The sequence below is a fragment of the Ahaetulla prasina genome, chromosome 2, assembly GCF_028640845.1.
Source record: "Ahaetulla prasina isolate Xishuangbanna chromosome 2, ASM2864084v1, whole genome shotgun sequence".
NCBI classification, from domain to species: Eukaryota; Metazoa; Chordata; class Lepidosauria; order Squamata; family Colubridae; genus Ahaetulla; species Ahaetulla prasina.
The window spans coordinates 304189478-304212300 of record NC_080540.1 but is presented as its reverse complement, the minus strand read 5'-3'; the positions used below and the strand labels follow the sequence as shown (position 1 = coordinate 304212300).

The window sequence follows — 22823 nt, the reverse complement described above, 5'->3', positions numbered from 1 at the left end:
GAGCGAGTGCGCGTGCGCCCGTCCACGTGTCCGGCCCCGCCCTCCGCGGCCATGATCGAGGTTTCGGCGTCGCTGCTTCGGGGCGCCGTTTTCCTGGCCGGGGAGGCGCTGGAGTGCCTGGTGACGCTGCGCAACCCGCTCCCGCCCGACGCCACCTCCGCCTCCAGGTACGCCCCGGGCGGGGGGGCTCCCGCCCCCTCCGGCACCGAGCAGGCCGCTGCAGGCCGCGCCTCGCCTCCGTCCTTCCCCCCCCCCCGCCCGTGGTTAAAATTCCCGTTTCATAGGCGAATGAGAGATCCGGGAGCCCCCCCGCCCCCATCCCCAGGCAGGAGCCCTTACGCCGTCCCGGCCTCTGCTGAAAAACCTCCCGCGATAGAGAAGCCGCAACTTTTGCTCCGCTTGGCCGGTTGTCCTCCCTGCCCGGAAATTCCTCCTTCATTCCAGGCTGCTTCTCCTGCCTTCTGGTCCTTTGGCAAAGAGGCTGGAAACCGCCCCCGCCCCCCTTCTTTGTGGCAGCCCCTCAAACGCTGGGAGACTGCTGTCACCCCCCCCCCGCCCGTCTGTCTTTTCAGTAAACCAGGTTTAGCCCCTTCTTGCAACCGTTCCTGGTGCCTTTTAGCCTCCCTGATCCTCTTGGTTGCGCTCTTTCCAGGGTCTCCGCACCTTTTCTGTATTGGATGACCAGAACCGGGTATTCCAAGCGGGGTACTAACCCTTCACCTCTGATCCTGCTTCTGTCCCTCTGTTAATGCAGCCTAGTAACTCTGCAGTTACTGCGGTGGTTGAGCCAGGTTTCACCTAATCTGGACCTATATAGTGGGTTTTTCTTGCCTAAAGGAACCTTTTCTCTAGGTTGAATTTCATTTTGTTAGATTGGGCCCAGGGTTCAAGTCTGTTCAGATCATCTGGTTAGACCAGTGGTAGTCAACCTGGTCCCTACCGCCCACTAGTGGGCGTTCCAGCTTTCATGGTGGGTGGTAGAGGTTTTGTCCGATACTAAAGCACTTTCCTTTTTTTTAATTTAATTGAATTTTTAAAAAATTTTCATAGCGTTATTTAAAAACATTTTCATTAGGTTTTCATAAAATTCCCTGTGACAATTTAAATTTCTGAAAATATACTATTTGTATCACCCATGCATAAGTTTAGTTCACATTACGTAAGTGAAATTAAATGGTGCTATAGTGCGACCGCAAACAAAAGAGCCTCGTCCCAGAATAGCTCATGCATCTCCCCCCATACCACCCAGCTGTAACAGACAAGCAGAGCTGGTAGCCGGCGCCCCCCCCCCCAACCTAATCCATGATGCACGAGAGGCATGACGATACATGGCGCATTACTGTGGAACCGGTGGCTGGTTAGAAAATTTTACTACTAACAGAGATACAAAAGTGGGCGGTAGGTATAAAAAGGTTGACTACCCCTGGGCTAGACTCATCAGCTTCTGCGGGCGTCATTGAGGGTCGAAACCCGCCAAATACCGGCCTTTGAGAGGCTGATGGTAGCTGTCTCCTTGATGAAATGATGTGCCGCGTCTGTGGCCCTCAGTGGAGGGAGCTGTGTGTAGGTGAAAGGAGGGACGCAGTGCCCCCTCATAGAGGGTCTCCCCTGGGCCCAGCCCTCTTGGTTGCATTCATAGAGCTAAACAATAATGCAGTGACGGGAACGGAGCCCAGACAGGATATGTGGGGGGGGATCCCGTTTCATCTCCCTGTTTATTTTTATTTATTAGATTTCTGTGCCACCCATCTCCCCTACTCCGGGTGGCTTATAAATGATAGAAACAAGTGAAAAATAATTAAAAGATTAAAAGGAGCTGATATTAAAATGTTATTAAAAACTGCACCATAACCATGCCTAGAAGAGCCAAGAGCTGGATCGGATGGGAATGAAGACTTTTTACTGCCCACCTTGGGGCCCCAGGCTAGTTTTGATTCCCTCCCAGTAGGCCAAAATGGAGGGGGCAGTTCTTACCTCCGGGGCGAGACATGGCCATGGCAGAAAAGGCTCTCCTCCTTGACCTGCCTGCTTCTGTTCCCGAACAGATGGGATCCATAGCAGGGTATCCATAGCATCTTCCACTGCTGTAAGGGGTTGGGCTAGTCCCCTCCTCGGATACCCTGGGCTTCAAAGGTAACTACCAACACCTTGAATTTGATCTGGAAGCAAACTGGCAACCAATACAGCTTGCACACTAAGAGTATTGTATGTGCAGCCCAAGGAGCTCCCAAGACTCTTCGCCACACTGCATTCTGCACCAGCTGCAGCTTCCGAATACTCTTCAAGGGTAGACCCATGTAGAGCGCATTGTTTGTTTATTAAATTGTTATCACTAGACTGAGATGGGGGACCATATGAATTGTTAAAATAAATTATAAAGTGTTGGATGGGGTCATACTATCCCAAATAGACCCAGTGTAGAGTCTGGGAGTCCTTCTGGACTCAGGACTCCTGCACAAGGAGCAGACGGCCTGGAGGGCCTAAGCGCACTGCCTTGGTCACCTCCGCGGTCTGTATGGGGCTGCCCTGGAGGACCGTCCAAAGAGGTTTTGGCTGCTGCACACAGTGCAGTATCATGGGCACTTAGGGATGTTCCTGGGCGGGCATGTGTGTACCTCTGTGCCGTGGGCTTCTTTGCTTGCCAGTTTACCTCTGGGTGCAATTCCAGGGCCTTCCTCTGCCATCAGAGCATGTTAAGGGTAAACTGGGTTCACAACCAAGGTTGTGGACTGTTGAGCAGAGTACCCTACGCATGAAAACGACTGAGACTGGTTGTATGCAATAGCAGTCACTTACAGACAAACTGGAGTTTGATATTCCTTTACTTTTAGGGAAAAGGCAAAGTCGTAGTCCAAAAACAATTCCAGGTCATACACGTATAAAGCCAGTCTTCTTACCAAGTCTTCTTTCAGTTCGGCAAAACACAATTCAATTCACAACAGTCAGTATCTTGAGGAATCAGTAACTAGCCATGATCAAGCAATGATCATAAAGCTCAATACAGTTGCAGCATGTCATTAGGTTACAATGCTGTACCGTCCCTGTAGATTCCCAACAAGCCATAATTTAGTAGTCCTTTTATACATTGGCTACAGAGCTCAACCAATCAGGATGCTTGCATGATGCAGCATAGCCTTAAAGCAATATCATGCTTTTCTTACTGCAAACATACATAGTTAGTTTATATATTGCCTGGCCAACTAGTTAGGCAAATAACAATTTCCTGACAGAGCACATCTTAATTAACCCTCTTGGAATCCATTTTTACTTATAATTATTTGATTGCTTTGATTGGATTTTAAATTTGGTTTTAATGGTTGGTTTTATTGCATGCTGTCCAATAATATTTATATGGGAAGCCATATAAATTTGATAGCTAAAATAAATAAATTGCCTAGATGAGAGACTAAAAGGGATGCTATTCAAATTTGCAGATGACGCAAGGCAAGGAATTGGTGGTGGGGGACATTGTTGGTAACTAAAAATGCAGGATCAGACCTGACACAAACCTGTGGGGAACTGCTAACACTTTAGAAGATAGACTCGAGATGATTCAGAAGGATCCTGACAGACCTGAGCACAGGGCCTTGTCCAACAAGATGCAGTTCACTGGTGAGAAAAGGAATGTCCTGCAGTTAGGCAGGAAAAACCAGATGCACAGGTACAAGATAGGCGGTACCTGGCTCAGAAATGGTGAGAGGGATCTAATGGACAACCACTTAGGTATGAGTTGGCAATATACTGCAGCCTGCCAAAAACACCAATGAAGTTCTAGGCAGCATCAAAATCACTGGAAGTGATCATACCATTTTATACTGCACTAGTGAAGTCACATTGGGAATACTGCATTCAATTCTGGTCACTAATACAAAAATTATAATGAGACCCTGGAAACAGTGCAGAGAAGAGCAACAAATATGATCTTGGCTCTTGTAGGCATGGTTTTAGCAGTTTTTAATAATATTTTAATGTCAGTTTGTTTTAATCTTTCAATTATTTTTCACTTGTTTCCATAACTTAAAGAGGCTACATTGTAAGAGGCTAAACTACAATGAGCAGCTAAAGGAACTACAGGTAGGTAAGTTTAGCTTAATGAAGGGAAGGCTTAGGGGAGACCTGATAGCTGCCTCCCAATACATGAAGGGCTGCCAGAGGAAAGAAGGTGTTGATTTATTCTTTAGGATAGGAAGCTGATGGGGGGAAGTTCCTCAGAGGGAAATGGAACCTGGAAATCAGGAGGAATTTCAGTGGGAACAATTAATCAGTGGAACAGCTTGCCTCCTGGAATTTTGGCTGCTGGAGTTTTTTAAAGAAAAGATTGGACAACCATTTCTCCTGGATGGTATAAGGACTTCTGCCTCAGGCAGGGGGTTGGACTAGAACAGGTGTTGGCAACCTGTGGCTCCGGAGCTGCAGCGCTTTCATTTCTCTACTGCAGACAGAGAGGGGGGGAGAGAGAGAGAGAGAGAGAGAGAAGCACAAGGGTGGCTGGGGGTCCCTCTTGCCCTCGGGCCCTGTTTCTTGAGGAAGGTTTGCAAGCGTTGTCTAGGAATGCAGCCTGAGGAGGGGCTCCTGTGTTCCTCAGAGACTCCCGGAGGCTTAACTGGTTGGGCTGATCGTAGCTTGTGGCTAAACTCTGTCACAGAGGGATCGTGTATCACCCGAGCAGAGCCCTGGCAAGCTGAAGCTTGGGTTCTGGAGGAGGCAGCCTTAGGTCCCGTAAGGGTGTGGCCACCCAGCCTGAGGCAGAGTGTGCCAGCCCCATATCCTGCACAGTGGCCGCAGAAGCAATCCAGGAGCCCCATCTGCCCCACAGGGACGTCAGGAAGGGCAGCATAAACTCATGGAGCAGCCAGGACTGTCAGCTGGGATTCGCTGTAGGTGAAAAGGAGGGACTGCAGGCACGACCTCTGTACAGACAGTCCTCGGATGATTGGACAAGGAATACAAATGCCTGTTGAACTCATGCAAAGTGTCAGAGACATTATGCAGTTATACACGTTGCAGTCTTTAAAAGGTCACCTTTCTCAAGATTTCTATGGAATACAGTCATTTTGAAATTACATTTGCATTCAGTTTGAAGGCTCTGCCGTAGTCACCAAAAGTTTTTCAGGAAGCAACCTTTGAAAAAATGTGTTGCCTGGTGGTGAAGCAAGTGGTAGCCGGGCCAAAACCCCCCCAACCCCCACCCCTTCTGAGGGGTTCCTCTGCTTTCCGGAGCAGTTCGGCTGGCAGCCTGCTCGAGGGTCCTGACTGACCCAGAGTTCAAGCAGGCTCCCAAAGGGGCCTGGGAGTTAGATAGTTAGTTTAGTTAGTTTATTAAAATTCTATACCGCCCTTCTCCCGAAGGAATCAGGGCGGTTTACAGTCAACAACAGGGCCTCTGGTGGCTCAGCAGACTAAGTCTGTCTTATTAACACAGCTGCTTGCAATTACTGCAAGTTCAAGTCCCACCAGGCCCAAGGTTGACTCAGCCTTCCATCCTTTATATAAGGTAGGTAAAATGAGGACCCAGATTGTTGGGGGCAATAAAGTTGACTTTGTATATAATATACAAATGGATGAAGATTATTGCTTAACACAGTGTAAGCCGCCCTGAGTCTTCGGAGAAGGGCGGGATATAAATTCTAATAAAAAAAACAAACATAAAACAATATACATAAATAGATTAAAAACACTATAAAAATCTAATTCAAATTTGGCTAAACATTAAAACTATTAAAAAACAATAGTAAAACCCCAATTAAAAACCATAACACATTAGGCCAGCCCCGCGCGATGAAATAAAAGGGTCTTGAGCTCGCGTCGGAAGGTCCGGAGATCGGGGAGTGATCGTAACCCCGGAGGAAGCTCGTTCCAGAGGGTAGGTGCCCCCACAGAGAAGGCTCTCCCCCTGGGGGTCGCCAGCTGAAATTGTTTGGCTGACGGCATCCTGAGGTGACCCTGTGGGAGTGCATAGGTCGATGGGAGGCTATCGGTGGCAGCCGGCGGTCCCATAAACAGCCCGGTTCTAAGCCATGGATCGCTTTAAAGGTGGTTACCAACACCTTGAATTGCACCTGGAAGACCACCGGCAACCAGTGCAGCTTGCGCAGGAGAGGTGTTATATGGGAGCCACGAGTGGCTCCCTCTATCACCCGCGCAGCCGCATTCTGGACCAGTTAGAGCCTCTGGGTGCCCTCACCAGCGGGTGCCCTCCAGGTGCCCTCTGGGTGCCCTCACCAGACCTCCCTGCTGGATGGGGCCAAACAGAGGCCGGATAGCTGCAGCACCAGAGTTGTAGGAGAGAATAATTCCACAAGAAACAATGGTTTTGGGGCATCGTCAGCGCAAAAGGTACCTGCTGATTAGAGGGCTTTGTGAACTGAATGGCCCAGTGCCCTCCCCATGCCCAGTTCTCTCCTGGCACCCTGGGAGTGTCCCAGGCTGCCTCAGAAATTGCTGCAAGGGCAGAGCAGAGTAGGGGCACCGTAGTCCCAGAGGAGAGGAGGAGGAGGAGATATGAACCTTAGGTAGAAAATGGCATTTACTGTGAGAAAGTACTCCTTGCCCTCTGAAGGTTTTATTTTCACTGGACTCTAGCAGGTGACCCGCCCAGTGGCCTGGCCCTGGCATTCGCTTACATTCCTCTCCTCTTCCTTTCTTCCAGTGAGATTCTGGCCTGGGCCAGTGCTCAGATCCACTGCCAGTTGCACACCAGTGAGAGCCGGGTTGCTCTGCCACCTTCACGAGATACCAGCTATGATGCCCAGGCAGAAAATGAGACTGTCTTTGTGCCCAACAGAGGTAAGTTGCATCTCAAGGGAGGAGCCTCTTGGGGAGGGGGATCTCTGCCAGGGCTGGTGCCCATTGCCTGACCCCAGAGGGTCGAAGGGGTAGGCCTGGGACTGGGAGAGGGAGATCTTCCAAGCGAGGTAATGCACACTGAAGAACACCCTGAAAGCAGAGCCCACAATCGTGGCACGTGTGGCACGGAAGCAGTGAGTGGACCACCGTTTTGTTGGAGCCTCTCTGGATAAAGAGAGCACCGGAGATCATCACCTGTGTATGGGCTTTGGATGACTGCTCCTCACCAGGAGGCTGCAGGAGGGGTGGCTTTCTGTGGCTTGGAGCGCTGGGAGACAAAGGGATCAGCCCTTTTGCTGACAGCTGCCTCAGAGACTTTGAAAGGACACCAAATTTGCAAACTTCGGTTGCTAATTACTTTTGGAAATTGCTCATTAACTCCTTATAAGCTACTAAAGACTTTTGGAATTTGAGTTTTCCTTCAATCCTGAATAATAAAATAATAATTATAATAAGGTTAAGAATATAAAGAATGTGAAATAAACAGCAAAATAAAGATTTTGATCATAGAAGATTATACACAGACTAAGGATCCAGAAAAAATTGGAATAGTGAAACATCTACAGTTAAATTTTTCAACTAATTCTAAAGAACTGTTACTCATGGGAAATACATTTTGTCTTGGTTTTTACAAGACAAAACAAAATAATTTCATTATTTCAAGAAAGAGAAGTGTGATATTGTGACAATACACAATACTTTGAATGAACTAAAGATTTAAGACTGTTAAAAGCAAAAGGAAGAAATATAAATATAATTTGATCAAGGTTACAACAGAATAGAGGTAGTCCTCCACTTATGACCATTAGTTCCTGTGACTGGTCAAAATTATAACAGTGCTGAAAAAAAAAGGACCCAAGCAAGGCCTTTGTCCACAGACGTGGCCCTTGTGGTGCCCCTGTGGTCACAGGCCGGATTTGGACATTTGCCAACCCTTCACCTCCCTCCCTCCCTCCCTCCGTCCGCCTGCCTGCCTTCCCCCAATCTGTGACCTTTGGGCCTTCCTGTCAGAGGCAGTGGTATGTGTGTGTGCCCCCAGACCTTCCTCCCATTCCCCCGAGCCCCAGTTGCCCTGCACCCCACAGGATCTGCTGCCCTCCAGTCGTCCCCTGTCCCGGTTGCTTGCAGGCAACCTATCTGAGGCACCTAAGGCAGGACCTGGAGAAGGAGGATTATGGAAACAGGAGGAGCCCATTCTCATGATCTGTGGGATGCCCTGATCCCCCTGCACCCTCCAGATCAAGTGATGGGGCTTCCCAAAGAATCAGATTCCATGTAGAGAACCTCCTGAGGCGGCCTTGGGAGGAAAGCCGCCTGCAGCCAGGCGCTCCCTCACACAGGCCAGGCGCGCCTGAGCAGGAAAATCTGGCAGGGGGAGAGCAGTGGACAGTACAGGCTGTGGAGCGCAGGCTGGTGGGGGCTGATTTGCTGGCCGTGGGTCTTGAGGCGGCATTTTTGGGGGGCAGGGCTCTGGGGCTGAAGACAAAGCCTGGGGCCGGGAGCGGCTGGCTGCTGAAGATGCAGGGCAGCCCAAAGGGCACAGGAAGGTAGGTGGGTGGGGGCAGCTGCAGGTCATACATGCTGCTAGGCAGGGTGAGGGCTGAGTCTCCCAGGGGCAGCTACGGCTTTGCATTGCAGCCCCCTCCCTCCCCTCCCGCCCTGGTTGTGCACACAGCCTGTGCTGGGTCTCCCCCACCTCCCCGAAGCACCCCCACAATCCTTACCTGGGATTCCGCCCTCTTAATGGGCCACAATTCTTGCATAGCCACAACGGGAAGAGCCAGGATTGCGGGTGTTGAGTAAGTGGCCACATGGCATCTTGCTTAATGACTGCTTTGTTCAGCGACAGAGATTTGTGCTTATATGTCGAGGTTACTTGTACATTGTTACTTCTGATAATCCTTCATAGGCTTGTTGCTGCCCCCAGGACCCGAGAAGGATGATTGTGTAGATTGCAAGAGAAGGGTCTGGGGTGTAGACTCAATGTTTGTGGCCTTCAGGGGGATAGAGGGGTGACTAAATTTGTTTGTGCTTGTGATGAAGGTTGGAAGCCATTTCATTATTTTTTTCTCTTTATTCTTATTTTTTCCTTGTATTTTTTCTCCATTGTTTAAATCTAGTTTGTATTAGATTTCACTATTATAACCAAATTCCTTAATAAAAGTTACATTTTTTTTAAAAAAAGGAAGGGGAAGGCCTTGCTGTGGGCTAGTGACATGCGTTGCCTTGCAGGGGAGCGGGGTCAGTGCATCCTGTCGACGCCCCCAAAGATCCTCTTCTGTGACTTGAGGCTGGATCCTGGCGAGTCCAAGAGCTGTGAGCACTGCCCTCCCTTCCCCGTAGCTTGCGCAGAAGGGTGAGGTGGACGGGTGGTCACGCCATAGCTGCAGGAGGGGCTGAGAGCAGAATGGGAACAGTCGGGACCCACCATGCCCTACCCGCCTACAGGGAATTTGTTTTCCCTGCCTGCCCCAGAGCCCCTACCCCTATCTCGGCTGGCCTGGCTCAGCGCCCCCCTCCCTCTGCCCCCAGACTCCTACTGCGAGACTCTGCCGGTGGACGGGCCACCGTCCTTCCGTGGCCAGACGGTAAAGTATGTCTACAAGCTGACCATCGGCTGCCAGCGGGTGAACTCAGCCATCAAGCTGCTCCGTGTCCCCTTCCGAGTGATGGTGCTGCAGGGTAAGCCCCCCTCGGCCTCCGCCTGCCCACGACTCCAGCCTGCCAGGCCTCTGACTTTGTTTCCCCGTCTCCCCAGGACTCAGAGACTACCCCTTCCCCCAGGATGAGGCTGTGGCCCCCTCCAACCCCTTCTTGGAGGAGGAAGACGGCGGTGTGAAGAAGTCCTCCCGCCTGGCGGACCTGGCCACAGAGCTCCTGACGGTCACGACTTCGCGGCGGAGTCTACGTGAGTCGCCTGTCCCTCCGGAGGATCGTCCCTTGCAGCCCCACCAAAAACCATCATGGCCTCAGCAGTTGTGGACCCCTCCACCTGCGCCCCCCTCCCATCGTGCCCAGTGGTTTCTTTGGAAGAAGGCCTCCATGAGTCCAGCAGCCCCTTCCTAACTCCGGCAGCTGATGCTAGGCTGAGCTCAGCAGGCCTCGTCTATCACGACCTCGACCCCTCTTCTGACCATCCATCCTGGGGGCCTCTGTCAGCCTCGGGAGGCAGCTCCCTATGGGGCCCTGCAGCCCAGGAAGCTCCCCCCTCTCTATAAGCACCTGCTGGGTCATTTGGGGGCCGTGCTGGGCCACAGAGCCTCCCCCCCACAAATCTTAGGGCAGCTTTCTCTGTCCTCAGATTTGTTCAACATCAGCAGTGCCCAGGGCCGAGTGGCCACCTTCTGCATCTTCAAGACCATCTACAAGATTGGGGAGGATGTGGTGGGGACCTTCAGCTTCTCCGAGGGGGACACGCCATGCCTGCAGGTGAGGGGGGCAGGGGCCTCCTGGAGGGATGTGTAGATGGTGGGGGGCACCTTTGCTGACAGGCTGCTGTCCCCACCAGTACCTGGTGAGCTTACAGACAGAGGAGCAGGTCCAGGAGGCTTTCCAGCGCCAAAGGGGCCAGGCTGCCTCCTACAGCACCCACGCCCGGCACCAGGAGTCCTGCCTGCACACGGCTCGGACCAGCTTCAGCCTGCCCATCCCACTCAGCTCGGCCCCAGGATTCAGCACTAACGTTGGTGAGCCTGCGGGGTTGGAGCTCCCGAAGCAGCCCTGGTCTCCTTTCCCCTCTGGCTGCTTCGGGAGCTGGGGCGACGGGGGGGAGGTAGGGAGGCTGTGAGCAGACCTGCTTGGCTCCCCTTGACCTGAGTGCCTGCCTGCCTTCCACAGTGTCTCTCCAGTGGAGGCTCCACTTTGAGTTTGTCACTCTGCGGGACGTGGCTGAGGCACCAGTGGCTCCCAAGGACAAGTCGGAAGCTGCCAGCTGGACGGGAGTGGAGCAGATGGATGTGGACACTTTCAGCTGGGACTTGCCCATCAAGGTGCTGCCGACCAGTCCCCTGCTGGCCACCTCTGTCTCCCAGCTGCCCAGCTGCAGCTCTCTCTCCATCTGAACAGAAGGGGCCTGCGGGAGAGGATCTGGGGGCCCTGGAAGACTCCTCCAGACACTGCCTGAAGCGCAGGGATTCTTCCACCTCCAGAGGGCCAGGCCGGCAAGACCTGCCCTGTCCTGGCTGGGGTGTTTTTCCTTCCTATGTAGACCCAGTGAAGCCCTCGCCCTGTCCCCGTGCCTTATGAAACAGTTCCAGGGCTGAAAGGGGAGGGGGCTCTTTTCTGCTCTTCCACCCCACCCAGCGGTCTGTTTTGTGTCTGTCAATAAACAGTTCACCGACTCCTGGCCCCTTTGAGTGCCCATGGCACTGCCCCCACTGCCTGGAAGAGGAGCCCTGCCCTTCCGCCCAGAAGCCCCACTCCCCAGACAGGAGCCCAGGAGCCCCCTTTCGGCCTGGCAAGTCTGCTTCAGCTGAGCCAAGCCAAATCCTGGCGTGGAGGTGGCAGAGCCTCTCAGCCGATGCTTCTGCTGTGGGCACAGCTGCTCCGGGAGGGGGTGGCCTTCAGGAAGCCCTCTGTGGGCAGGGGCAGGCAGGGCCACAAGGGCAGCGGACAGCTCCTCTTGCAAGGCCAGCACAGCTGAAAGCAGCTGCTGATTCTTTGGCCTCCAGCAAACACACACGCTGAACCTGTGGCTCTTGTGGCACCTGTCCGGCCGAGTTGTTGCCCCTAGGAAAACGCTTTAGTTTCTTCCCTTGTGGAAATCCAGGTAAAATGTCGCCCCCTCCTCCCCCATTCCTGAGTTATTCTCTCTGGTGCCCGAGGGTGCTGTGCAAACACTTGCGCAGGAAGCTCCCTGGCTGCGTTTGCAGTGCACAGTTAGGTGAGGATTTGCCTTGGTTTGGATTTCTTTACTCTGTCTGTCTGTGTCTGTCTGTCTGTCTGTCTGTCTGTCTCTCTCTCTCTCTCTCTCTCTCCCTCTCTCCCCCCATCTGGGCTTTGCCCTGTAGAGGAGCCGCTGAGGTTCAGGGTCCCAGGAGGGGAGCATGACTGGCTTCTGGGATTAATGGGTTCCATTCCTGGCAAACTGGGAAGAAGTTTCTCTAATTGGGCCCCCTCCCCTCCTTCCCTTCATTGGTTGGCCGAGACCGGAGGAGCAAAGGTTCCCCCATGCCCTGATTTCATTGGCCCCTCCTACACCAGAACAACTAGACACAAGAACAGTTCTTTCCCGAAAGCCATCACTCTGCTAAACAAATAATTCCCTCAACACTGTCAGACTATTTACTGAATCTGCACTACTATTAATCGTTTCATAGTTCCCATCACCAATCTCTTTCCACTTACGACTGTATGACTATAACTTGTTGCTGGCAATCCTTATGATTTATATTGATATATTGACCATCAATTGTGTTGTAAATGTTGTACCTTGATGAACGTATCTTTTCTTTTATGTACACTGAGAGCATATGCACCAAGACAAATTCCTTGTGTGTCCAATCACACTTGGCCAATAAAATTCTATAAAATTCTATTCTATCCTACCGGAGGGAGCACTAGGGCAGGTCCTGGAGCCCCCGTGGTTCTGGTGGGCAAGACTCCAGTGGACTGTGGTGGGTTCCATTCTGAAGCAGCTGGCTCTTCCCTTGGGGGCTTTAGCTGGTAGGTGAACCTCACAAGGTCTTTGTGGGGTTCAGTTCCTGCTAACCTGGATGATACTTTGGCATTTGGGGGTGGGAGGGTATGATTGGTTCATTGTGGGGTCTTCAGATAAAGCAGTTCAGTCAAGCCACTGTCCCTCCCGGACCTTTCCCCGCTGGGCTCGCTTCCAAGGTCCTGCAGCAACTCTGGTTTCAGAGATCATTAATAATGCCTCTCCATCCCCTCCCCCATCTGAAAAGAAAGGGCGGGGTGGGGCGGAAAGCCCCTCTTTCCCCGGGAGGTTCCTGAACAGTTGAGATCTGACCAGGATTGCAGTGTGGGCTGTGCGCCATTTAGTAGTGCTGGAAGGACCCTGGGTTTAAGGTTTGAACCCCGTTCTGCCTTGTGTCGTGCCCTGTGTGTTTCTCCAAGGACATAGCCGAACCCTTCACATCTTCTAACCAAATCTTATTTTGATCAGTGAAGAGTTTGGCTTTTATTACAGCCCTTAAATTACTCTATAAACTCAGTTACTTCATACTCAGTTACTTTAGGAAAGAAATTTTAGGATAAGTGTGACTTTCCTTGTGTAGTTAATTGAACAATCTCTAAATAAATGGAAGTCACACTGTGGAGTTGTGTCTTGCTGGCATCTCACCACAAGGCTCTGTGGAGGCAGAACGTGGTCCGTGCCTGTTTTGGGAATGATAATTATTACATTTATTGGCTTGGCTTGATTTCCACAGGTGCACCCAAAATCTGACTTCTCCGCTTGTTTTTGGGATGGAAAGAATGTATGAGATCCACCCTCTGCAAGAGGCTCCATAACTGCCAGGTTAACCATAGGCTGCCTTTCTTTCTTTCTTTCTTTCTTTCTTTCTTTCTTTCTTTCTTTCTTTCTTTCTTTCTTTCTTTCTTTCTTTCTTTCTTTCTTGTATCTTGTAACTTCTCCAGAAGAGGTAAGAAGAGCAGGAAGGGAGGGAGTCCAGGAACCCCAAGGAAGGAGCTGCTGTGTCCACCTTCCTGGTCAACATGCTTTCTTCCCCTCCCCCCCACCCAGTTGGACTTGGAGCAAGGAACTGGGGCCACTTCCCCTCTTTTGCCTCCCCCTGCAGGGACTGATGGGAGGTGGGTGGGCTGGGCTGGGCTTGGCTTGGCAGGGTTGGGCAAAGGAGGAAAAAAGGGGACGTGGAATCCAGTGTGAATGGAGGGAGTGCAGTTTCCTTTCGTCTACTGGGGAGCCATCCAGAGTGAAGCTGCAGTAGAGAGTGCAGGTGAAGAAGGCCTGGATAAAGAGAGAGGAGATCACGACCTCCAAGCAATAGGGAGGGAAGCCCAAACAACCAGGAAGGCATGAGCAAACATCTCGGAAAGAGAATCCCCTGCTCCAGAGGAGAATAAGGAACGGAGGAAGGGAAGTAGAATCAACTTGCAAGGTCCTGTTCTGCCAAGTACCTTTAATATTGTAGGTCCGGCCTAAGCGTTTGGACTGACAGGTACCATGTGCAGTAGCAGTGAAAGCCACTGAGAGATCCAAGAGGGCCAGGATAGTTGCCTCACCTCCATCATGCTCCCCCCCCCCCAGATAATCTACAAGGGCAGCCAAGGCTTTCTCTATAACCCTGACCGAAAAGAGTCCCAATCACCTGCTGCATCTGAGGCTTCTGCGCCTGAGCACCTCCCACCCTAAATATCTCCTCCATGCTTAATTATCTTCCGTTGTCAGTCTGCTCTCTCAGCATCTGGATGGGATGCCATTGATAGGTGACCTTTTCAATGCAGCTGGGGACCCTTCCAAATTTGAGGAGCCCCTTGGGTGACTGGATGTCAGGTGAGCCTGGGGCAGTGGTGGGTTGCTCCCGGTTCAGCAAACCGGTAGTGGCGGCGACGGGAGGCTCCACCCACCCGCCAGTCATCAAAAATGCTCTGTGCATGCGCAGAAGCGCCGTGCGCTCGTAAGCAAGTGCATGTGCCTGCGCACTACTAATAGCAAAGCGGTAGCACTGGGATTTGAAACCCACTACTGGCCCGGGGTCTTCTCCCACTGCAGGCCAGAGCTGAGGACTCTCATTCTTTTCCTGCAACGGCCCTTTACAGCTGAGGTGGCCCTTCCATCTTCTCCATTTCTCTGCGAGGCTCCTGGTGGAGGGAAGGGCTGAGGGCTGTACAGAAAAGCCCACCCCCTCTCCACTTCCTCTCAGCAACCCCCTCTAGTCAGCCAGCCCTGGGGGAGTGGGGGGAGGGGAAGAGTTAAGAGATCTGGCAAAGTGAGTTAGGGAACAAGAAGAGGGGGGAGGTTATGGGTTGGTTTCTGAATGTTCCATAGGTAACATCTTCAGCAGACCAGAAGCTATAGACTTGGCTTCCTCTTGGTTACCTGGAACAGGTTGCTTATGAAACTTGGTTTAAGGAAGCCTCGCTCTTTTGGCCGGCATTATATTACGACTTTGCCATGACTTTGGCAAATGGCTAATAGTTCTTCTCAGTAATTGTTTCCAGAAGAGTAAAAGACTAAATCCTGTCCTCTCAGACGCCCATTTTACCTTCCGAGAAGTCAAAAGGGGGCAAGGGAGGAATGGAGCAGTTTCAGATAAATGGAGAGGTAAGGAATGTGGCCTTGCAACATCTAACTCATAGGGCATTGTGCGTTTTTAATCAGGACATTCCCCTTGCAACCCCTGAAACTCAAGGTGCAAATATTTCTCCTAGCTAAAAGGATTGTTCTTTGTAGATAACAGAAGGGCAGGGACCGAGCGGAGGCCCATGGCAAGAAGCAAATAATGGAGGCTCCCTGCAGTCTTTATTAGACACTCCCTGCAGAGAAAGGGGGCACCTGGATTTATACAGGAGAAGATTATGCCAGGGAGGGGGAGGAGTCCTTTGGGGAGCCCCCTTTCAGTAGGGAAGTCCTTTAGCAAGTACCGCAGGGACCCTTGGCTGCTGGCTTCGGGTCCTGCCTTTGTTTTCCACAGTAGAAAAATGTCATTTATGTCAGTTTCTTGCAAAAATCAAATCCAGAAGCACACACAGATAACTGAATCAACTGGATTCATTAACTTCTTTATATTCATAATAACACATAAAATACATTTACAATACCAAAGTGATTCTTCAGCTGAGATCAGCAGACATGTTCACCTGCAGAGTACAGCGGTAGAGAGATTAACACACACTCATTCTGAATAGTTTCAGTTTCAATTTATAGAATCAAGTTGCAAACTAAGACACGCCCTGGCTCCAGTCTGTCTCTGCTCCCAGTTGGCTGACTTAGTTGCTGTGCCTATTCATTGGCTGACCTTGTTACCTTGTCTTCCCAGTTATGAATATTCTGACACTCCTCTCTTCATGACTGGAAATCAAATTACTTAATATTCTTCAGATACCTCTGCAGACCTGGATGAACTCACAGATACTGTAACATCATATGTCAGCTTCTGTGAAGACCTATGTGTACCTACAAGGAACTTGCGAATACACAGTAACAACAAACCTTGGTTTACACCTAAACTTAAGCAGCTACGACATTCCAAAGAGGAAGCCTACAGAAAAGGTGATAAAATGCTGTACAGTCAGGCCAGAAATGCACTAACAAGGGAGATAAGAGCAGCAAAAAGAAGCTACTCTGAAAAGCTAAAGAATCAGTTTTCAGCAAATGAACCAGCAAACATGTGGAAAACTCTTAAAAATATCACCGGCTATGGCAAACCTCCTTCCCAGGCTGAAGGTAATCAACAACTGGCAGATGACCTGAATGAGTTTTACTGCAGGTTTGAAAGGAAACTACAGCCACCTATCTCCACAACCCCCATCTCAGACACACCAACAACAGCCAAGCCTCCTACAACTGACCCCATTTCATTGGGTTCACAACCCCTAGTGATCACAGAAAAGGAAGTGCAGGACCTATTTCACAGACAAAAGCCAGGAAAAGCTCCAGGCCCAGACAAGATAACTCTTTGCTTAAAAGTCTGTGCTGACCAATTGGCCCCCATCTTCACCCATATTTTCAATAAATCACTAGAGATGTGTTATGTTCCTTCTTGCTTCAAACGCTCTACCATCATCCCAGTGCCGAAGAAGCCCACCATCAAGGAACTGAATGACTACAGACCAGTTGCTTTAACATCTGTAGTCATGAAAACCTTTGAAAGGCTAGTGCTTTCCTACCTGAAAACCATCACGGATCCGCTGTTAGACCCCTTGCAATTTGCATACTGAGCAAATAGATCAACAGATGATGCTATTAATATGGCTCTGCACTACATCCTACAACATCTTGAGTCTCCAAAGACCTATGCAAGGGTCCTTTTTGTAGACTTTAGTTCAGCATTCAATACCATCATTCCAGACATTCTTCTAACTAAACTAAACCAGCTACAGGTACCGGAACAGACTTGTAAGTGGATCACAAGCTTCCTAACAAACAGGAAGCAGCAGGTGAAGCTAAGCAAGATCACATCAAATACCTGTACAATTAGCACAGGGGCCCCCCAAGGCTGTGTGCTCTCCCCATTTCTCTTCTCTCTCTATACCAATGACTGCATCTCCAATGATCCATCTGTTAAGCTACTGAAGTTTGCAGACGACACAACAGTGATCGGTCTCATTCGAGACAACGACGAATCCGCATATAGACGAGAGATCGAACGACTAGCCTTGTGGTGCAACCAAAACAATCTGGAACTGAACACACTCAAAACCATAGAAATGGTGGTAGACTTTAGGAGAAACCCTTCCATACTTCTACCTCTCACAATACTTGACAACACAGTATCAACAGTAGAAACCTTCAAATTTCTGGGTTCTATCATATCGCAAGATCTCAAATGGACAGCTAACATCAAAAACATCATTAAAAAAGGACAACAAAGAATGTTCTTTCTGCGCCAACTCAGTAAGCTCAAACTGCCCAAGGAGCTGCTGATCCAATTCTACAGAGGAATTATTGAGTCTGTCATTTGCACCTCTATAACTGTCTGGTTCGGTTCTGCAACCCAACAAGAAAAACACAGACTTCAGAGGATAATTAGAACTGCAGAAAAAATAATTGCTACCAACCTGCCTTCCATTGAGGACCTGTATACTGCACGAATCAAGAAGAGGACTCTGAAAATATTTGCAGATCCCTCGCATCCTGGACATAAACTGTTTCAACTCCTACCCTCAAAACGACGCTATAGAGCACTGCACACCAGAATAACTAGACACAAGAACAGTTTTTCCCCGAAGGCCATCATTCTGCTAAACAAATAATTCCCTCAACACTGTCAGACTATTTACTGAATCTGCACTACTATTAATCGTTTCATAGTTCCCAGCACCAATCTCTTTCCACTTATGACTGTATGACTATAACTTGTTGCTGGCAATCCTTATGATTTATATTGATATATTGATCATCAATTGTGTTGTAAATGTTGTACCTTGATGAACGTATCTTTTCTTTTATGTACACTGAGAGCATATGCACCAAGACAAATTCCTTGTGTGTCCAATCATACTTGGCCAATAAAATTCTATTCTATATTTGAAGACCCGCATTCACATTTCCCTTCAAATACCTGAAAACCCTTTTACTGTGATACATCCTTTGCAATGAAACAAAGATCATCCACAAATGCTAATAGTTGACAATCCCCACCTTGTAACTTTCCAGTGTAAATGCAACCATCAGCCTTGCAACTTTTGAACCCAAGATCCTTCAATGCAGTATCTAAACATATATTCCAATTCCTGGCTGACGGCTTCAGCCCATAAATGGCCTTGTTCAATTTATACATGTGATAAGCCTTTTACTTGTTGGGGCTAAATGCCACCGATAGAACATTTTATATTAATTTTCTTTATATGCGGCAGATTTTGTTAATGTATAGATTTTTTCCCAATTTTTTTCCCAATCTTCTAAATGTTGTGCCCAATATTTTTAGCCCATGCTATCATTGATCCCTTTACAATTTCTTCTTCTAAATCAAAATTTAATAAATAATTATATATTTTAGATAATAATTTCTCTTCCGGGCCTGTTAATAATTTATCTAATTGTGTTAATTTCGGTTCAATTCCAAAGTCCTCTAAATCTTTTTTGTATCTAGATTGCAATAGAAGATACGGCCACCAATCTATGATTATTCCGTTCCTTTAATTCTTGTTTAGATTTTGATCTTTCTCCAGTGTCCAAAATTTCATTGTATTTTACCATTTTACCAATATCTAACGTGTTGGGGTAGATCATTGCCTCCATAGTGGAGAACCAGCCTGGTATTTTGAGATAATAGTCCATATCCGTGAATCTCGCAGTGTATGTCTATAAAAATATGAAGGCGAATGTTTCTTATTCCTGGTGTTCCATGTGAAGATCGTGTCCTTCCAGTGTTAAAATTCTCCTATTCTTTAAATTAATCCATTCCCTAACCCAAACTAAACTTGCTGCTTTGAAATAGGTTTCCCACGCAGGGAGTCCAAAGCCACCTCTGCTGCTTCTGTCTTGAAGTGAAGTTAATTTTATCCTCACCATTTTTCCTGCCCATATGAACTTCATAATCATTTTGTTTAGCTCTTTAAAAGAAATTCTTATCTAATTTTATAGGAATCGTTTGGAATAAATAAAGCAATTTTGGCAAAATATTCATTTTAATTGCTGCAATTTTCCCTAATAGCGATAACTGTAATTTCCCCCATCTTTCCAAATCTTTCCCTATTGTGTTAATTTCGTATAATTATCCTTTTTTAATGCGGAACATCTTGCTCTTAACCAAATACCTAAATATTTCACTTTTTTTACGATTTGAAGTCCCATTCTTTCCTCAAGTTCTCCTTTCTGTTTTCCCATTAAATTCTTAACTAATGTTTTAATTTTTTCTTCGTTAATTTTAAGGCCTGTGACACCTCCCCCCCCCCCCAATATTTCTCTACCTCTGGATTTCATTTCTTTATCCATGGCATCTTTTCACTTTATTTGTTCAATTTTAGGTAATGCCAATACTTCTTTATAGTTCTTTGGCTCATACCATACATTACATACTTTATTAGCAGAATACCTGTCGGGTGGAATCCCCTTGTTCCATCGCTCTGACCTGCGTGGCATTGACTGCTCCTATGCTTCAAACCTCTCTTGCTTCATATCTTTTCCAGCTTCTTCAGTTTCTCCTCCCTGAACGCTGACACTGTCATTAATTGAGTTACTGTCACTAAGTGAGTTACCATCACTAAGTGGATCACCGTCACTAAGTGAATCATTCCATAAATTTGCATCAATTCTGTTCAAATTTTGTTCTGCAAAACTAGCCGACCTGGAAATCAATATTCTTTTGCTCCCATCACTAAAACAATAGCTTTCTGAACCTGGCTCATAGCCTATAAACCTGAGCATTTTAGCCTTTGGTTGTCCTTTTCGTCTGATTGCCTTTGGAATATGCATCCACGCATTGCTTCCTAAAACTCTTAAAATGTGCCAGAGATTGTTTTTTCCCCATATAGCACTGCATATGGAGTATCGTTAATGGATGAATTCCACAGCCTATTAATTAAATAATTAGCAGTCAACATGGCTTCACCCCAATATGACCTGCTCAGAGCAGAATCCTCCAGCAGTGAGTCCTTCATGGTTTATAAAAGTCCATTTCATCTCTCAACAACACCATTCTCAACTACTGTGTACAGATTTGTGCGCCTGTGTTTTATTCCCAACTGTCCCAACCATTGTTGAAAATTCGCTGACATAAATTCTGAACCTCTGTCAGTCTACAATTCAAATACCTATTGTTTATATCTCCTTTATATGAAGCTTACCCATTGCTTAAATTTCTGTAGCACCTCTATTTTACTCTTTAGTAAATAGCAGAAGCCAAACCTGCTGTAGTCATCAACAATGACCATTGCATACTTTGCTCCTCCCAAACTGGCTTGCATTGGCCCAACCAAATCTGCGTGTACTAGCTCTAGAGCTTGTCTGCCTTGTGCTGCCTTTGCTTACTGGTAATGCCTTGGACTTTGATGACTTACATACTGCACAGTCCAAGTATGCCTTACATCCCTTTAAATTTAACCCTTCTGCAAACTCTTGCATTTTTTTTTTTTTTTGCAAAACTCTGAAGCTAACATGTCCAAGCTTCCTGTGCAAGAGATGAACACATGAATCATGCTGTGCTACATTTCCAAATGTTTGGGCACATTGAACCTTTTGTGTCTTCAACACATAAAGATTATCCTCTTTTATGTCCTTGCACATACCATTTCTCTTTATGAGAGACCTCCCATTTTCAAATGTGGTCTCAAATCCTTGCTTGTCTAAACTAGAGACGCTCAGCAAATTATGCTCCATTTCAGGCACACAAAATATATCATTAAATCTTGTTTCCAAATATGGAATTTGCACACTGCCTCTTCCATTGACTTTATCCTTCTGACCATTTGCTAATGCTACTATTGGATGCATTTCCAATTGCTGCATCCAAGCTGGAAAATAATTTAGAATTGTTAACAATTGTTTGACTTGTCCCACTGTCAATCAACCATTTGTCTCTGCTTGTCGAGTCCAGCTCCGGCTTGACACATGATGCTCTGGGGATCTGGATCATGGGAGCAGCCCCTAATCAAAGATCCGAAAAGATGAATTATTGAGGACTCGTTCGAATGGTGCAGGGATCTGCGTTTGGGAAGCATGGGGAGGGGATCATCACACTGGTGGCTGGGATAGCGGGAGATGAGGCTTGGGTATCACGAAGAGCTGCTTTAGTTCCGGGATCTGGCAGATAACGTGGCAGCTAAGGCTGTCAGACGAGGAGGGAGAGAGGGGCTGGGCATCCAATCAACTGAGCAGTTCAGCCATGGGGCGGGGTGTGCCGACTTTGTACAGAGAGACCTCGACTATTACTGAGACCCGGTTTGTAACAGACCCAATAAACGAAGTCACGGATGGAAAAGAAAAAGTTGGCTTGTTTCTTCTCACAGTGTCTGGCACAACTGTGGCTGAGCTAGCCGAGAGAAAGTCGGCGCTCTCCTCTTTTCAAAGCAGCTGTCTGTTCCGGTTGGCATGAGTTCCCTGGCTGAAGGCACTTCTAAACTTGAGGCTTAACCCGAGGTGTGTGGAGGGGAAGAGGAGGTGGTCTAGACAGTGGCGGTGGAGAACAGCGAAGCCAGAGTAGTACATCCAAAGGAGAGGAAAATGGTGATAGAAGAGAAGAAAGTGGAAACTAGAGAAGGTGCCTTGGTGGCACAGTTCGGCTCTGAGTGGCCCTGAAGTTGCTAGAGCTAAAACCCCTCCCCCAGTTGGGCCTCTTCCATTCCAGGAGTGGCGGGAAAGGAGGTGGATGGAAGAAGACGAACAGGACTGGAATTATTCTACTGAAATCAGGACTAATTCTATGGAAGCGCTCAGGGAACGGTTTGGGAAGGCCAGTTTTTGTGATGCACCATCATGGCAACCATGAGCAATGGGGATGGATTTTTCAGATACATGGAGGCCAGTTGCTGGCATGAGAACTGATTCAGATTCCACCTGGCCAGCCCCAAATTTAGACTGGAACAGGAGGCTAGAAGGTCTAGGTCTTTGTAACAACCTGCTGGGCAGTGGGGGGGGGTAGGACCACGATATACCTCCAGCACGGGGGGGAAAGGTACGGCCACTACTTCCCTGCCTACAAGGAAGCAAACGGAATCAACTCATGAGACTGCTGGTAGCGGAGAAATGCCCAGGGGCTATGGCCAGGCACCATGATGGGCTAGGGGCAGTGGCCACACCCACAACCTATTTGGGGTCCTCCACCCATTCAAGCCTCATTTGATGGAACTTCAGATTGAGTAGCACTATTTCTAGAATAGAATAGAATAGAATAGAATAGAATAGAATAGAATAGAATAGAATAGAATAGAATAGAATTTTATTGGCCAAGTGTGATTGGACACACAAGGAATTTGTCTTGGTGCATATGCTCTCAGTGTACATAAAAGAAAAGATACGTTCATCAAGGTACAACATTTACAACACAATTGATGGTCAGTATATCAATATAAATCATAAGGATTGCCAGCAACAAGTTACAGTCATACAGTCATAAGTGGAAAGAGATTGGTGATGGGAACTATGAGAAGATTAATAGTAGTGCAGATTCAGTAAATAGTTTGACAGTGTTGAGGGAATTATTTGTTTAGCAGAGTGATGGCCTTCGGGGAAAAACTGTTCTTGTGTCTAGTTGTTCTGGTGTGCAGTGCTCTATAGCGTCGTTTTGAGGGTAGGAGTTGAAACAGTTTATATCCAGGATGCGAGGGGTCTGTAAATATTTTCACGGCCCTCTTCTTGATTCGTGCAGTATACAGGTCTTCAATGGAAGGCAGGT

The 22823-nt window shown here is 48.2% G+C and overlaps 1 protein-coding gene across 5 annotated transcripts; it reads left to right on the top strand.

Moving 5' to 3' along the window:
• The first annotated feature begins 8 nt into the window (after positions 1-8).
• RGP1 (RGP1 homolog, RAB6A GEF complex partner 1) lies at positions 9-21915 on the top strand. 5 transcript variants are annotated; one of them, XM_058172521.1, is made up of 9 exons: positions 9-167; positions 6650-6786; positions 9079-9162; positions 9379-9528; positions 9605-9754; positions 10148-10275; positions 10355-10532; positions 10684-10835; positions 15869-18232. In XM_058172521.1, the coding sequence occupies exons 1-9, from the start codon at positions 52-54 to the stop codon at positions 15905-15907; spliced, it is 1134 nt and encodes a 377-aa protein (XP_058028504.1). In that variant the 5' UTR covers positions 9-51; the 3' UTR covers positions 15908-18232. The 5 variants fall into 5 exon arrangements, with proteins under 5 accessions (XP_058028504.1, XP_058028505.1, XP_058028502.1 ...); XM_058172522.1 differs by lacking the exon at positions 15869-18232 and adding an exon at positions 15807-15827; XM_058172519.1 differs by lacking the exon at positions 15869-18232 and having other exon boundaries at positions 10684-13122.
• The last annotated feature ends 908 nt before the right edge of the window (positions 21916-22823 follow it).

Bases quoted from the DNA above. Each gene is read 5' to 3' on its own strand.
- RGP1 (XM_058172519.1), top strand. From the start codon at position 52: ATGATCGAGGTTTCGGCGTCGCTGCTTCGGGGCGCCGTTTTCCTGGCC. The intron at 9,755-10,147 runs GTGAGTCGCCTG...CTCTGTCCTCAG, and splicing joins GACTTCGCGGCGGAGTCTAC to ATTTGTTCAACATCAGCAGT. The intron at 10,276-10,354 runs GTGAGGGGGGCA...TGTCCCCACCAG, and splicing joins GGGACACGCCATGCCTGCAG to TACCTGGTGAGCTTACAGAC.